Genomic DNA, 13,953 nt, shown 5'->3' on the forward strand with positions numbered 1-13,953 from the left:
GTATAGTTCAGAGACGAAAATAGTATTCTTAGGATGCCACAAACCAGGTGAGACGTTTGCATCATTACGTATTAGTGGCGTCCAAGTGTCTTCTTCAGGAGAGCGAAAAAGCAAAGCCTGGAAATTGCGTGTACTACTGTATATATGTCAAATTTTCCAATATTATGTACCTGCCAAATACATGTAACAGATCTGCACAGGTCATCACACAGTTTTCCCTTCGGAGCGATGATGTATTTATTAATATTTTAGCTGATTAAATTGTAAACCAGAACGTTTTCTGTGCACCGGCGCACAACCAACTTGAACTGTCAAACGTACATGATAAATCGGAGTGTTTGTTTACCTTCAGAGAGTCAAGCAAACTAAACTTTTTTTTTTTACCGAAACTTGTTGTCTTCATTGTGAAATGCATAACACATTGGCCTCATTTCTCATTTTCATTGAGGGCTTATTTAATTTCTTCATTAATGTGTTTCAATATTTAATGCATTTTGTCTTAGTTATATGTATCTGATGTGTTTCTCCTTTCCCTAAATCCCATAACCCATAAATGTGTACTTTCAATAGCATGTTTGTATAACCATATGTGCGATACATGTAAACTTACTGATATATACAATTGAGTTTATTTCGAGATAATGATAAACAGATTTATCCTTTACACTTTTGCTGTCTATCAATTGTCCAACGCGCAGAAAGTACTCCAAAACGCAAAATGATTCCCGGCTTGTAAGTTAAGTTGCATCTGCATACATTAATATGCCAAGGACGACTTTTCACATTTTGTTAAATCCGTTATAATATACATGCTATACTTTGAAGTAAATGTATTTGTGTATATGAGCGTATGTGCAGGTGTGTGTTAGTGGGTGTGGGTGCGATAGATGAAACCATGATTCAAGAGCTGTATTTACGAAATCGAGTGCATTCAGAACTCAGTGATGCGAACTTAGAGTGAGTATCAAGAAAATATCGCATACTATATAATCTGGAAAAGGGTGTTGGTTTTGAAAGTACCACGTACCCTCTGACATGGCGCAGTGCGTTAACATATTCGATAGCGACAGCACAGGCAAAGGTGCACACTCGAATCACTATCAACGAAAATTCCAAGTGAACGTCGGATGAAATTTACAAGGTGAGACGTTTGACTGAGAAATTCAAAGTCTAGCATGGGATGCACTGACTGGCTGTTCGCACTCATCACACTAAAATCATGTGCTTCTTTAGAACGTAGCTTATCTGCAATATTTGTTATGCTATTGAAACTAGAGAAAAAAGATGATAAAGTAACAACTAATGTTACGACGTGTTATCCAAAGTTTGCTCACGATTTCTGAAACCATAGATGATCGCCACAACCAAATAAACGGCACCGACGCAGTGACACCAAGTCATTCACATATATGTGCACACCCACATGAACACACGCACACGTAACCCTACCTGCCTTATTCTGAATAGTGCCTCTTGTCCTCCCCAGTAGGTTAAATGTCATGAGTTCTCTCGTCCCTCTTATCCATAATTTGCAGTTTGTGTAGGTATAATCTGATAATAGTCCAATCAATCCATCCCATATTCACAAATCTATGTAACGAAGACTGCCCCTGCCTCCTTACATAGAAGGCAACAGTTTGACTTGATGTTGAATACCATAATAATAAAGATTCCAACAACTCTAACATGTCTAAACAACATTTATGCCACAATTTGAAATGTAGGCAGCATTCACAGTATCCGTAATACGTATATTCTCGTACAGGTTTTCGTTTGAACACTTGAATTAAAATGAGTGGTTTTCAATAAAAAAATTAGCTACGACATGTATACATCTATAATAAAAATATATCCATTGGATAATAGAGTCCCACCATCTATTTAGATTTGTTTTTGCGTTTGATACCTTTTTTAACATTATAAGTTAGTGACAAGCAGGAGGATAATGTTTACTTCTTGTGTAGACTTGTTGTTCCTTTTCGCCCCCCCCCCTCCAAAAAAAATATATAAATATATATCTTTCCATTGGCTCTATAACATGGAACTTTTTTCAACTTTCAAATAGTATGAACTGGTCGGCTTCGTTGGCAGGCCTATATGTTTATAGTACGTGGCAGATGACATCCCAGTGGGTTTTATTGTACAATCTGAGACTTGGATAACTTGCAATACCGTCGAATTCATTATAAATATACGGTTAAAAAATGGGCATATTATTTCTGTTTTAGCTTGGATTCTAGTACACTTATCGTAACAATGAGCAGGCGGAGTTGCAAGAAATCGCAACGAAGAGAAGAGCGTTATCTCTTTCCAGCCAATGTGTTCGTATGCCTTATTTGCCTTATCTGCTATAAAAGTCATTTGTCTTTATTTCATCTCCTAAGTATGCACAAGCTTCCAAAGACATGCTTCTCTGCACTTCTTTAGTATGTCAAAATTGGCACTTTGGTGGAAAAATATCAATAGCAAATGCACAAAAATTGGCACCTTTCAGTTTATATTTCGTGATATGAAAATAACCATAATCACAATTTGTACTCCTCTTTAAACATTTATTATTCCAAGTGAAGTGCATTAAGGAATTACGACAAAATGCAAACATATACATAATATATATATATATATATATATAATGATAATTATGATATCTCGGGGGGAAATGTTGCAGAGAAGCATGTATGAATGGTATTGTGAAAAAAAACGATACTATTATGATCCCCAGTAAAGTCCTCGATTATGTTCGCATTGCCAGCGTTGTAACTTAAGTTTTCTTTTACAATGGGCAGGTCACCTCAACTGCAGTACACCATACGTTCCAAACCACGCCAGAATCCAGGATCCTCGCTTGAACTATCAATTCAGAGACAGAGTGACTGTGACTTGCGACGCCGACCAATCTAGCTTTACTCTGCAATGTCATAATAAAGGCTTGTGGAGCGGACCAGACGTATCTTGCCCAGTGCCTCCACCATCAGCATCAAAAGGTAATCCATCCTTGATGATTTCCATGTTGTCATGCAAATGAATAGTTGTAATATATATATCACTATTTTTCATTGGTCTATAATATTGTTATGTAGTATGAATTTAAGTTCATGTTATCATTTCAGTCATTCACTTTCACTTGTTTACAAACTCCCCCAATGTCATCTAAGAATTCCACAACTCCCAATACCCTTTAAATCCTAAACCTTGACCAGAACAGACAAACCCTCAGTGACGTCAGCTAACTTCAAGGAACAAAAGTTCTAAGAAGTATGACTCACATTTCCAGCCCAAGTCACTTGCACAGAGCATCACCACACCCCTTATACCAGAGAAAGTTTGATAGACAGTTACCTGTAGACCAATCAGAACAAATTTAGATCACTCCCACCTTAAATTGTTACACCCCAAAAACTAATGATATAAATAAGATATCTTGATTACAGAGATAGACGATAATACTAGACCCACACTCATCCATATAGACTGACTGACTTCAAGACTTAAACGTCCATCCAGTATTTATTTCACAATCTCAGTCTGATACTTCTAATTTTTTATTTATTTATCGTCTCTTGTTATATCCGAATCTTCATGTACTTCGGACTGTAAACTCAAAGTGATGATTAAATACTCAGTGATTTGAACTGCATAACTTTCTCCAAAGTTTCTTCATTACTCTTCCCTTCTAAATTATAATTACCGATCCCAACACGTCAATATGTTGCACTAATCGCTTTGAACATTAACAAGGAAATGAAGAAAAATCAAGAGTATTTTATATATATATATATATATATATATTGCAATGTAGTTGAATCAACACTTCAATAGCAAGAGCAGTTTAAAATGTTATGCACATTGTGAAACCTTGTCAGGAAGCAGTGGATACTTTACAAAATGAGATCCCAGAAACAGACACTGTATATAAGCAGACTTTTGATATTATCAATGCATTTCAAGTATATTGCATTATATCATAATTGAGGTATTGACTATTATGATTGTATCTTGCATCATGTGTTCCTCACTTCCGAAAACGTCCTCTTGGAAATATGACTCGGCAGGATGATGAGATAAGGAAATTGCACGTGAATTTAAGTTTATATAGCGGATTTAAATACTGGAATGTTGGAAGCAATGTCAACATAAGTTTTGTGGAGGTCACTCCAGGGTTAAACGGCTTCGGGGAAAGGATTGATAATGACATTCAAGTAAAATAAAATAAGTTGACCATGTAGCCACTGAAATCATAATCCGTTGGTTAATCGAACCATCAACAATTTGATATCAAATGAATTACCCTATCCTTCGCTAGAAACACACTGATGCAAAGAGACAAAACTAACAATATAATTGATGAGCCTCTTGATACGCCATTTGTCTTTAATGCACCTATGTCTGAATCGTGGGCCACGACTAGCTAATGACTACAGTGGATTTTTTATTGTATGTTTTGTATGAATTATTTATAATGATGTTGTACAGCCATATATACTTTGATGCTTATACAATTTTACCAAAACAGTGCTCTCCTGCAATGCCCCGGTAGTGCCTCCCTATGCCACCATTGGGAATTTTCGACTATCCTACAAGCCCGGGGACAGATTGAATGTCACGTGTGATATAAGGGGAGAACCGGTTACATTGGAATGTGATGATGGCTTATGGACAGGACAGAATGTAGTGTGTGATTCACCCGCCCCAGGTAAGTTCTTACATGAAAATAAAACAATTTACTTGAACATATTATGCACACACACCGAGGCATACACACACACTTACGAACCTACACACAAAGGTGTTGTGGCTGAGTGAATACGACTGCGGACTATCAACCAAGCGGTTTGGAGTTCGAAAACCACCACAGCTCTTGGGTTCTTTGGGAAGGCGTTTATCTACATACCCCACTTTCCAACCAGGTGCAGTAAACGGGTACCATGCAGAAAGTTATTTATCAAATGATTGAGCGCCTATATAGGCAGCCAAGTTGAAGGCGGGATAATAATGGCATCATTCTATAACAAGGGTCCGCTTGGAGTAGTGGGCCACTTTGTAAATCTCTACAGAACAGTATTAGAAAAAAAAATTATTTCTTGCGGGCTTCCTTTTACACAGATATGATTTTTATTTCACTTTTATCTTGACATTGGAATGTCCTATCAAAATTATGCGGACATTACTATATGTATTTAACGGCTTATTTATTATTCTTCATAATTTATTATTATTATATATATAATTAGATATATATGTGTGTATATATATATATGTATGTGTGTGTGTGTGTGTGGGTGAGAGTGTGTGTGTGTGTTTGTGTGTATGTATGTATGTATTTATAATACGTTTTGGCCCCTAATTGCTTAAGAATTACAAAAAAATGGTATGTACGGCTTATCAGTTAAATGGCAAATTTACATTTATTTAATTCACAGCGTGCAATCCGCCGAACATTCCTTCGATCTCATATATTGAAGCTGTTAAACCACGCTACAAGAATGGAGACCAAGTGAATATTACATGTAATGATAACTCTGAGCAGTTCGTCTGGGAATGCCAAGAAGATGGTTTGTGGCGAGGAAGGTACATCACATGTGCATTCAATGTAACACCTATTGCAGGTAATTACACACATAAAAACCAATGTCCACAGAATATTTCGAACTTTAGCAATAGTTTTGAAGAGCAGTTTAGTTATGGGTATGGCAATGTGACAAGCATTCAACCTGAATACTTATTTTCTCTAAGTTATATCCATTCTTCCTACAATTAAATTCATATTTCAAGTACTATAGAAATACCTTAATTCTTAGATATAATCCTATGGAAAAAACGATATAAACTAACAAACAGCACCGAAATTTAAGTAACAATTTTTGCTATACTGTAACTGTATCTTAACAATCATTGCGAAGGAAATGAATGATAACTAATAAGATGACTCTGGTTATTTAGTATATCTTAAAATGATTGCTATGAGTTGTTACAATCCTTCTGCAAGCCGAAAGAACATGAATTGACGGGCTGTGAGAGAGGTCTAATGGAGGCACTATTGAACTTACCTAATGCAGTGCAATGTAATAGTAGATAATGTTGAAACAAATATTATCCAAGAGATGAAATGAGGGTTTTGCACAATTAAACTTAAAACCGTTCTTTAACATTGCTTGCATTAATAAATCCTGTATTTTGAATGTTTTTATCCTTAACATGTCATATTAATGTATTCGTTGTCGGTTTTTACCCTTTTTCCCTTTTAATAACTTTTGAGAGGGAAATTTTGTGTATTAATGCTGACTCATGGACATTCTGTTGGCAAATTCATGAAAAGTTCAACATGTAGATTGCAAGATGCTAATTAAAATTGTTACTTCGATTTTGCTTATTCTTAAATGTATAGGTCCGAACCCAGGAGCTCCTGCGCCAATAAGAAACCCACCAAAGGAAGTTAGTGGCAGAGAGTATTTTATCACCGGCCTACTTGTAGTAGCTGTCATTTTGTTCGTTCTGGTTTTAATGAGTTTGGCGATGTTCTTCATTTTCGTTAGGAAGTGAGTTTTTATCTTGTTGTTGTTGGTCTTCTTCTTCTTCTTCTTCTTACTAAATCGAGTGACCAATGGATGAACCTTACCCTGATCTTGTTATCTGCGCACAACATGATATACAAATGAAATAAAAAAATGATATATATATATATATATATATATATATATATATATATATATATATATATATATATATATATATGTATACCGTATATACATGCATTATGTATGTGTATACATATAATGTATATTGTTAATTGTTCATAATCTTAGATAACTTGTCTAAAACTTGGAAATGCAGTTGTTAGAGTGCCGAGTATGAAATATTAACATCGCTTTTTATAGAGTAATGTCTCTTATACTATAAAGCTCTACAATGTAGTTTATTTTTTTAGAATTGAATCATATAAACTCATTAATGAATCCTTACAAATGAAAGTATTTTTCGTTTAGATAATTTATTATCTACGATTTCAAGAATAACAAGGAACTCTTATCTTACCTGAAGTATACACGTTATGTGCAATACGTAAAGACATCAAGGATGGTACATATTCGCCCTATATTTTTTTAAATACATGTAGCAGGTGTTAACTTTTCAGTGAACCCTTCATGCACTGGGGCTTCTGTAACTTGGGAATGATGTTGATTGTCATATAAGTCTTTCACGAATCTATTCATATGTTACGCAGGAATTTGAATACGACTGGTGACCACTTTTCGTGTCATGCATTATAAAACAAGACAACAAATTGTGTTTGATTAGAAATTTATAAGAGCTTGTATAGTAAATGGGTTATACGTGATGATGTTCATCAGTTGGTTTAATCCACGTAGCTCCACACGTGTTTTTGGCTAGTGCTGCAAAAAAGTTTTCAAAAGCTCTGATGTATTACTTCCTCTATTTGCCGCAGTGCAAGATACCCTAAATTACCTTTTAAAATCAAAATTTTAGGGCACTTGCTCCCATTCCTGTCACGTTTCGAAAAAGAATGAATGATTCAAACATTTGTCTATTGCTAATGAGAATTTTAATCCACAACGATCAGGTTTTACATTAAGCTGATATGGGAAAAATTTCAGAATCTGAATGAGAATATACGAAATTATCGCCAGCCGTCCAAAAATTCGTGCTTAACTTACAAGCAGTTTTATTATTTAAAAAAAATTCTTATTATCTCTATTTTTTCTTTTAAATCGTATAATTCAGTCGTGGATACGGCTTGGCATCATCATCAAAAGAAGCTCTCAGTGAGAAAGCTCGGGGGCCTCTGCCAGATGTTCCGGAAGGATATGCGAATTATGTTGCTGGCGAACAATCCCTCTACGTTGAACCTTATCTCAAACAAAATGGAGATCCAAACCCCAGCTACGAAGTCTACGAAAAACCAGTTTGAAACAATTGACCGACCTTATCCTCTTGTTGAAAAATGTACAGAGACATTAGGCAGAATTCGATTTATGTTTATCAATAGAGGCGTTAAAGGAATCCCATCACTTTCAAATTATAATGTGAAGCGTGTGGGCTTTTTCGGTCTACAGTATGTTTCTTGTACAACTTATGATTTTTTTCCTTAGGAGTAAAGAATACGCTTGGTTGATGTGACAACGTCCATGTTGGTAATAACATATTGATCATCGTTTACGGTATTAGTAAAATCATTAAGAAATTTTGCTTGATTTATTTTCATTATTTAAGTTTCGTTTATGCGTGTTATCCTTGTAAGGATAATGCTTTCAGGTAAATCCAATTTGTTGAAGGTTTTTTTTTTGTTTACACCTCGCCGTATATTAGAAGTTGATGTGTATGGTATGTAGCATGTTAAAAGAAAATCGATTGCGAAGTTTACTTATATTCTTACAGTAATTGTTATAATATAAAAAAAAACAATTTTATAGCTTGCCAACCTTCTCTCATTATTTATTAAAACAATATTTTAAATACTACTTGGATGTGGAAACATGTCGTAATCGAAGACTCTCTGTATGCCTCTGAATATGGAAATATGATAGCACGAACAAGAAGCCTCCGGGTTACTATTGGGATTTCATAGATTATTTGATTGACTGTCTTTGTATTAAAACGAAAAGATATGTTTGTGAGAACAAAATATAAATATATTCCAGAATAAATTTGAAATGTAAATTAGAAATGTGCAAGCTTGTTACCTGTCTGCAGTCCTAGTTCTTCATGTGTTGGAGTGAAACACGAATTCAACCATTCGTATACATACTGTAACTCATCAGTCAACATGGTCAAGTCGCTTGCCATCTTTCTGTGTTGTAATTAAAAAAAGAATAAATAAATAATAATAATAATGATATTAATAATATACATATATATATATATATATATATGTATATATCCTCAAGCAGAGCACGTTCTTGGATGTTCCGAGGTACTTACGTTCGTATACATAGTTCTGCAAATTAAAGTTTCAGTACTCATCTATTTGATTGTTTGTTCATTTCAATTACCCTTTTATTAATTGTTTATGATTTCTTCTAGCCTTAGAATGATAAATGGCTAGAATAAAATAGAACCCACAATCGTAGTGATGCGAAGCGGGATACGAGTAGAGTAAATATGTTTGTTTAATAATATGTCACACCCCTTCAGTTTGAAAAGAAATGTCATTTCAAATTACCCTGCAACCAAGATTCAATTTGATAAAGCAAGCCATCAAAAAAAAATAAAATTGAAATGTCCTTCAATCTACAAGCTCTTTAAATGCAATAAATATATCAAATAATTCTGACTTTGTCAGGAAACAATATGAGCAAACCCTATAAAACTAACATCACACTTTTATGAAACTTCCTAGATCTCGAGCGACAAATTCGAGAGTCTTGTTTGGGCAATAGAGAGTTTTCGCTTTACAACGCACGACAAATTCAAGGCAATATAACATGTATTGCCAAATGCCCTTTATTACAATGGCAACAAAGAAGTCTTTGTCGAAAATTGGTCAATCAAAAACAAAAAAAAGTTTCATGTGGGACTCTGGACAAATTACATATTTGCAATTTTTAGTCAGCTACGAAACTTTGGACGAAACCGCTATTCTGGTTCACTAAATTTTCCACATTTGAGGGCGTTTCCAATACATTTAAAGTGTTATTGAATCTGTCGTGCGTCGCGGACTAAAAATTTCCTAGTAGCCGGATTTCGCTACAGGAGAGCCACATAATAACAACCATGAAAAATATAACAATACTGATCAACTAAATCGATGTCCTTCCTGCACATGCAAGCAAGATACAATTCAATGTTCGTCTGTGATTCAATGACGTCATTCAGACGAAACAGCGTTTGGTATTGTATGAAAACGAAACAAAACCCTTAACCTTGTATGTATGTGTATGTTCGACTGATTTGTATTACATATTTCATGAACCGTTTCGTATCATTGGCCCGAATTCACAAAGGTGGTTTTGAAAACCCACGTTTGAGTCCATGGTTTATGCAGATTTCCTGTATAAATTACGCTTAATTTAGCGCATATCTGGTGCGTGTATAAAAAATGTCAAATTCTGATGCGCGCTTTTGTCACAGTGCGCCAAATTGAAGCCTGTTACCATGGTTATATACGCTATTTTATTCATGAGTCCACTGTTTGAAGAGTGGACTCATGAATAAAAACAGTGGACTCATGAATAAAATAGCGTATCTTATCATGGTAACAGGCGTAAATTTGGCGCACTGTGACAAAAGCGCGCATCAGAATTGGACATTTTTTATTCACGCACCAGATACGCGCTAAATTAAGCGTAATTCATACAGGAAATCTGCATAAACCATGGACTCAACCTTTGGTTTTCAAAACCACCTTTGTGAATTCGGGCCATTAAGTCCCGATTGATTACCCTGAGATCTTTCATTTTTCCCTACTTGGCGAACTCGTGTTTTACCCCAAATATTGAGTTGCGAGGACTGGCTATTAATGGTGTAAGCAAATGGTTATAGATCTGATGATGATGTTCATAATGCTGACAAAGATGATGAGAGCGCTGGGTTTGTCATACTATTGGCGTGACGAAATATATAAATGTATATAGTATATATACATATATATGTATATATATACATATATATATATATATATATATATATATACATATATATATATATATATACAAACTAGACAACAACGGATAACGTGGTTACTTTGTACATTCCAATGGTACTGTCGCATAATAAAGTTCATACTAATAAAGTTGACAGTATATATCATAAAGATGTAAAGTAACAACTTATTATTGAAAATCCACTATAAACTCTTTTGATTCGATATAATATTAAGATAAGTGGTTCTAAACATATTCTCTGAACAATTATAGATAGTGGTTAGTAAATTTTCAAAATTGCTTTAGACAGTTTAATTCATTCAGATAGGGTTAAATGTACTAGCGTAAACAAATTGCCTAAGAAAAGAAAGACAAAATTGATGAAACATTACTTATGGTGATTATAATTATGATTAAAATGATAACAGTAAACACAGCAATGAAACGATATATTAACCGAATTTAATTATAGGAAGTATAGGACTTCGTCACTGGTGTTGTATTTTTAACCTCATTATCATTCTTTGCTCTGACATGGTACCTACGACATCCGTATTAAACACAAAGCATTGTACGTTTTTCAATATGACATTCCTTATCAGAACTCAAAAGTTGTTTTTGTCATGCTTTTATTGTGGCACACTGTTCGAAAATCGTGTGTATTATACATGTATTTATGCTCAGATACTCAGATATATGGCAACATAGAGCAACGTAGTATGTTAGCTAAAAATGGAAAATGACCCTATTAATAATTTTGTCACACTACATGAAGTTTATATAAAATAAATTGAATGCATATTAAAATCACTTTAATTCGTTACTTTCTTCTTTTTTCCGGTGTACATTAATGTATAGTATGTAGTAGCAGCAGCAGCGGCAGCAGCAGCAGTAGTAGTAGTAGTAGTAGTAGCAGAAGCAGCAGCAGCAGTAGCAGTAGAAGTAGTAGTAGTAGTAGTAGTAGTAGTAGTAGTAGTAGTAGTAGTAGTAGTACAGTATGCATGTAGTATCTATTCAAAACAAATCAAACACAAACAGTGGTACAAAGCATAACATCATAGAACTCAGAATGATAGGTTTGGGTCCCCAGTGAAGCACAGCTTGTTGACGGGGCCCCTTTACATAGTGGTATATCACAAAAAGTAACATATTTTCAATGAGTATAACTTAAGAACATATGATGTAAGAATATAATAATTGAGGGAGGTTATAACATTCTTATGTTTCTGTTTGCCCAGGGTCCCAGCCTTAATGAAGCAGGGCGTTCCCCGAGCATCCTACTACCTCATCAAAATGGGTCCAATATTGTGAATACATCAAAATTGCTCAGGAAAAGACGCCGCATCAAATAAGGAGGCGCCCTTAGGAAACCGAAGCACCATCCTTTTCTATTCCTGTATAGACAACCTTAATAATAAATGCACACATGTAATCCCCACCCCCTTTATTCACAGGTTACACACACAGACATGGAGACACTCATTGAAACTCATTGCAATCTACCTTATGATTTATGCAGTCATACCGGACTGCAATCTATCGAAAAGGGTGTTTTTTATACATTGTTTTTAATCGAAACAGAATCATGTTATTTCTAACGTCATGGGGTTACATATTCCATTCTTTAACATAATCTATTATAAATAAATTCAAAGCAGTATGGGTTTTTGCTAATGGCTGATGGATTAGGCATCCTTTTCATGAAATCATTCAAAAATATATTCTGCGAGCAGAATACATTTTCTAATCCAGAAAATGTATAGATCATGGATTCTGTTTGTTTGTTTTTACTAAGGGAAATAAAAACACATGCAGTCATTATCGTGAAAAATAAAGAGATTCAGCAATAAAGAGTAGAAATTATTTTTCTTATTTATTGTGAGATTCGTGTAGGTGGAGATTCTTCACACTTTGGTCTCTGTGATAAAATCCGATCGAAATTTACGTAATGGAAAGCTAGGTTCTCGACAACAAGGCAGTGTTTCATTGCCAAAAATAGACAATTACAGCAAAGGGCATCGGTGTCCCGCTGAAAAAATTAAGGCCTTGATGGCTAGTACTTTTCAACATTATTAATCAAATAATTCAGGACATAAGACAGCAACTCCTCAGTTTGTTCCCGATAACGTATTTCTACCAATGGCAATAATTTTACTCTAGATACATTTTGAAAACAAGAAGAAAACTAAGAAAATAAGACATCGTGTACAAATTCCTCCTTTTTTCAGGGGGGGGGGGTGAGGTTGGCCTCCAGTGGAAGTCTATTAAGAAAGACCTTACTCAGTGACAAAGACTTGGAATTGAATGGTGCATCAGTCAAAGATTGAGCTTACCTTTCCTTGGCAAAACATGGGATAATGACATTCGGGCTGTCTTCAACATCAATAAGTTTATAAATAAATTGTTTGAGGTAAAATTTAGATTGCAATGAATAAGGTGGAAGGCTGCTTCCCCATATGTTGTGTTATTTAAATGTTGGTATGCAATAATACATCACCTCTCAATATTTTGTGTTTTTTAGATCGTTACTTATAATCAGCAACCATCTTGGATACAGCCGAATCTTTGAGGTTAATGATTAATTTGTCTTTACCATTGTTATACACAGATAGTGGTTCCAAATAAACAATTTCGCTTAGTAGGTACAACCCTATTCTACCACACCAACAATGTTTATATCACTTTCACAGTATTATTTAAAATTAATTGATGCAGAATAAAGTTTGTGTTTTTTTAACCACACCAAGTAAAGCAGGCATTAAGCTCACCTACGGACCTGATAAGTATTCAGGCTGGGTACAGGTCAAGTTAACAATTGGCATTTGGATACGTTGTAAATCATAATGAGTGGTAATAAATTTTTTTTTTGTCTCTCATGGCTGTTCATCTGAGATAAATCTCAATCATTATAAATTTGATTTTACACATCTATCTTTGGATGCACTGCATAGTACAAAATAACTTATCGTCCATTCATGAACTTTTGATATAATCATCCGAAGCAACCTTGCAACTTTCAAGTGAAATTGGTACCATAATAACATATAGACCTGATAAGTATTCAGACTGGTCCGTAGCAAGCTAAAAATGGCAGTGAGACTACAATGGCACAATTACATATTGCCAAAAAGAGCTTCGGACGAAAATGTGACCTTATTAAGATCTATTCAGTAAGCCAAGTGACGCGGGCATTAAACTCCCCTATAGACCTGATAGGTATTCCATTTTGTTTCTTCTGCCACGTTCGTTTGTCTAGTATAAGTCTAATAATCTAGGTTAGTCCGTCGAATTGGAAATTAGCATGCAAACCAAACTTTGCAAGTTCGAAGTGAAAATTGTACCATACTCATCTAAA

General features: G+C 34.7%; 1 protein-coding gene across 1 annotated transcript in view; it reads left to right on the forward strand.

Annotated features, from left to right (window-relative positions):
• The window catches only part of LOC135157965 (uncharacterized), a 47,372-nt gene extending 39,445 nt beyond the window's left edge, over window positions 1–7,927 (forward strand). The window contains exons 2-6 of the mRNA XM_064115176.1: window positions 2,787–2,984; window positions 4,514–4,693; window positions 5,421–5,606; window positions 6,386–6,536; window positions 7,741–7,927. Of these exons, the coding sequence (XP_063971246.1) occupies window positions 2,787–2,984; window positions 4,514–4,693; window positions 5,421–5,606; window positions 6,386–6,536; window positions 7,741–7,927 (902 nt within the window). The remainder of the gene's footprint in view (window positions 1–2,786; window positions 2,985–4,513; window positions 4,694–5,420; window positions 5,607–6,385; window positions 6,537–7,740) is intronic.
• Window positions 7,928–13,953: the final 6,026 nt, after the last annotated feature.

Source organism: Lytechinus pictus, unplaced genomic scaffold (genome assembly GCF_037042905.1).
Source record: "Lytechinus pictus isolate F3 Inbred unplaced genomic scaffold, Lp3.0 scaffold_20, whole genome shotgun sequence".
Classification (NCBI taxonomy): Eukaryota; Metazoa; Echinodermata; class Echinoidea; order Temnopleuroida; family Toxopneustidae; genus Lytechinus; species Lytechinus pictus.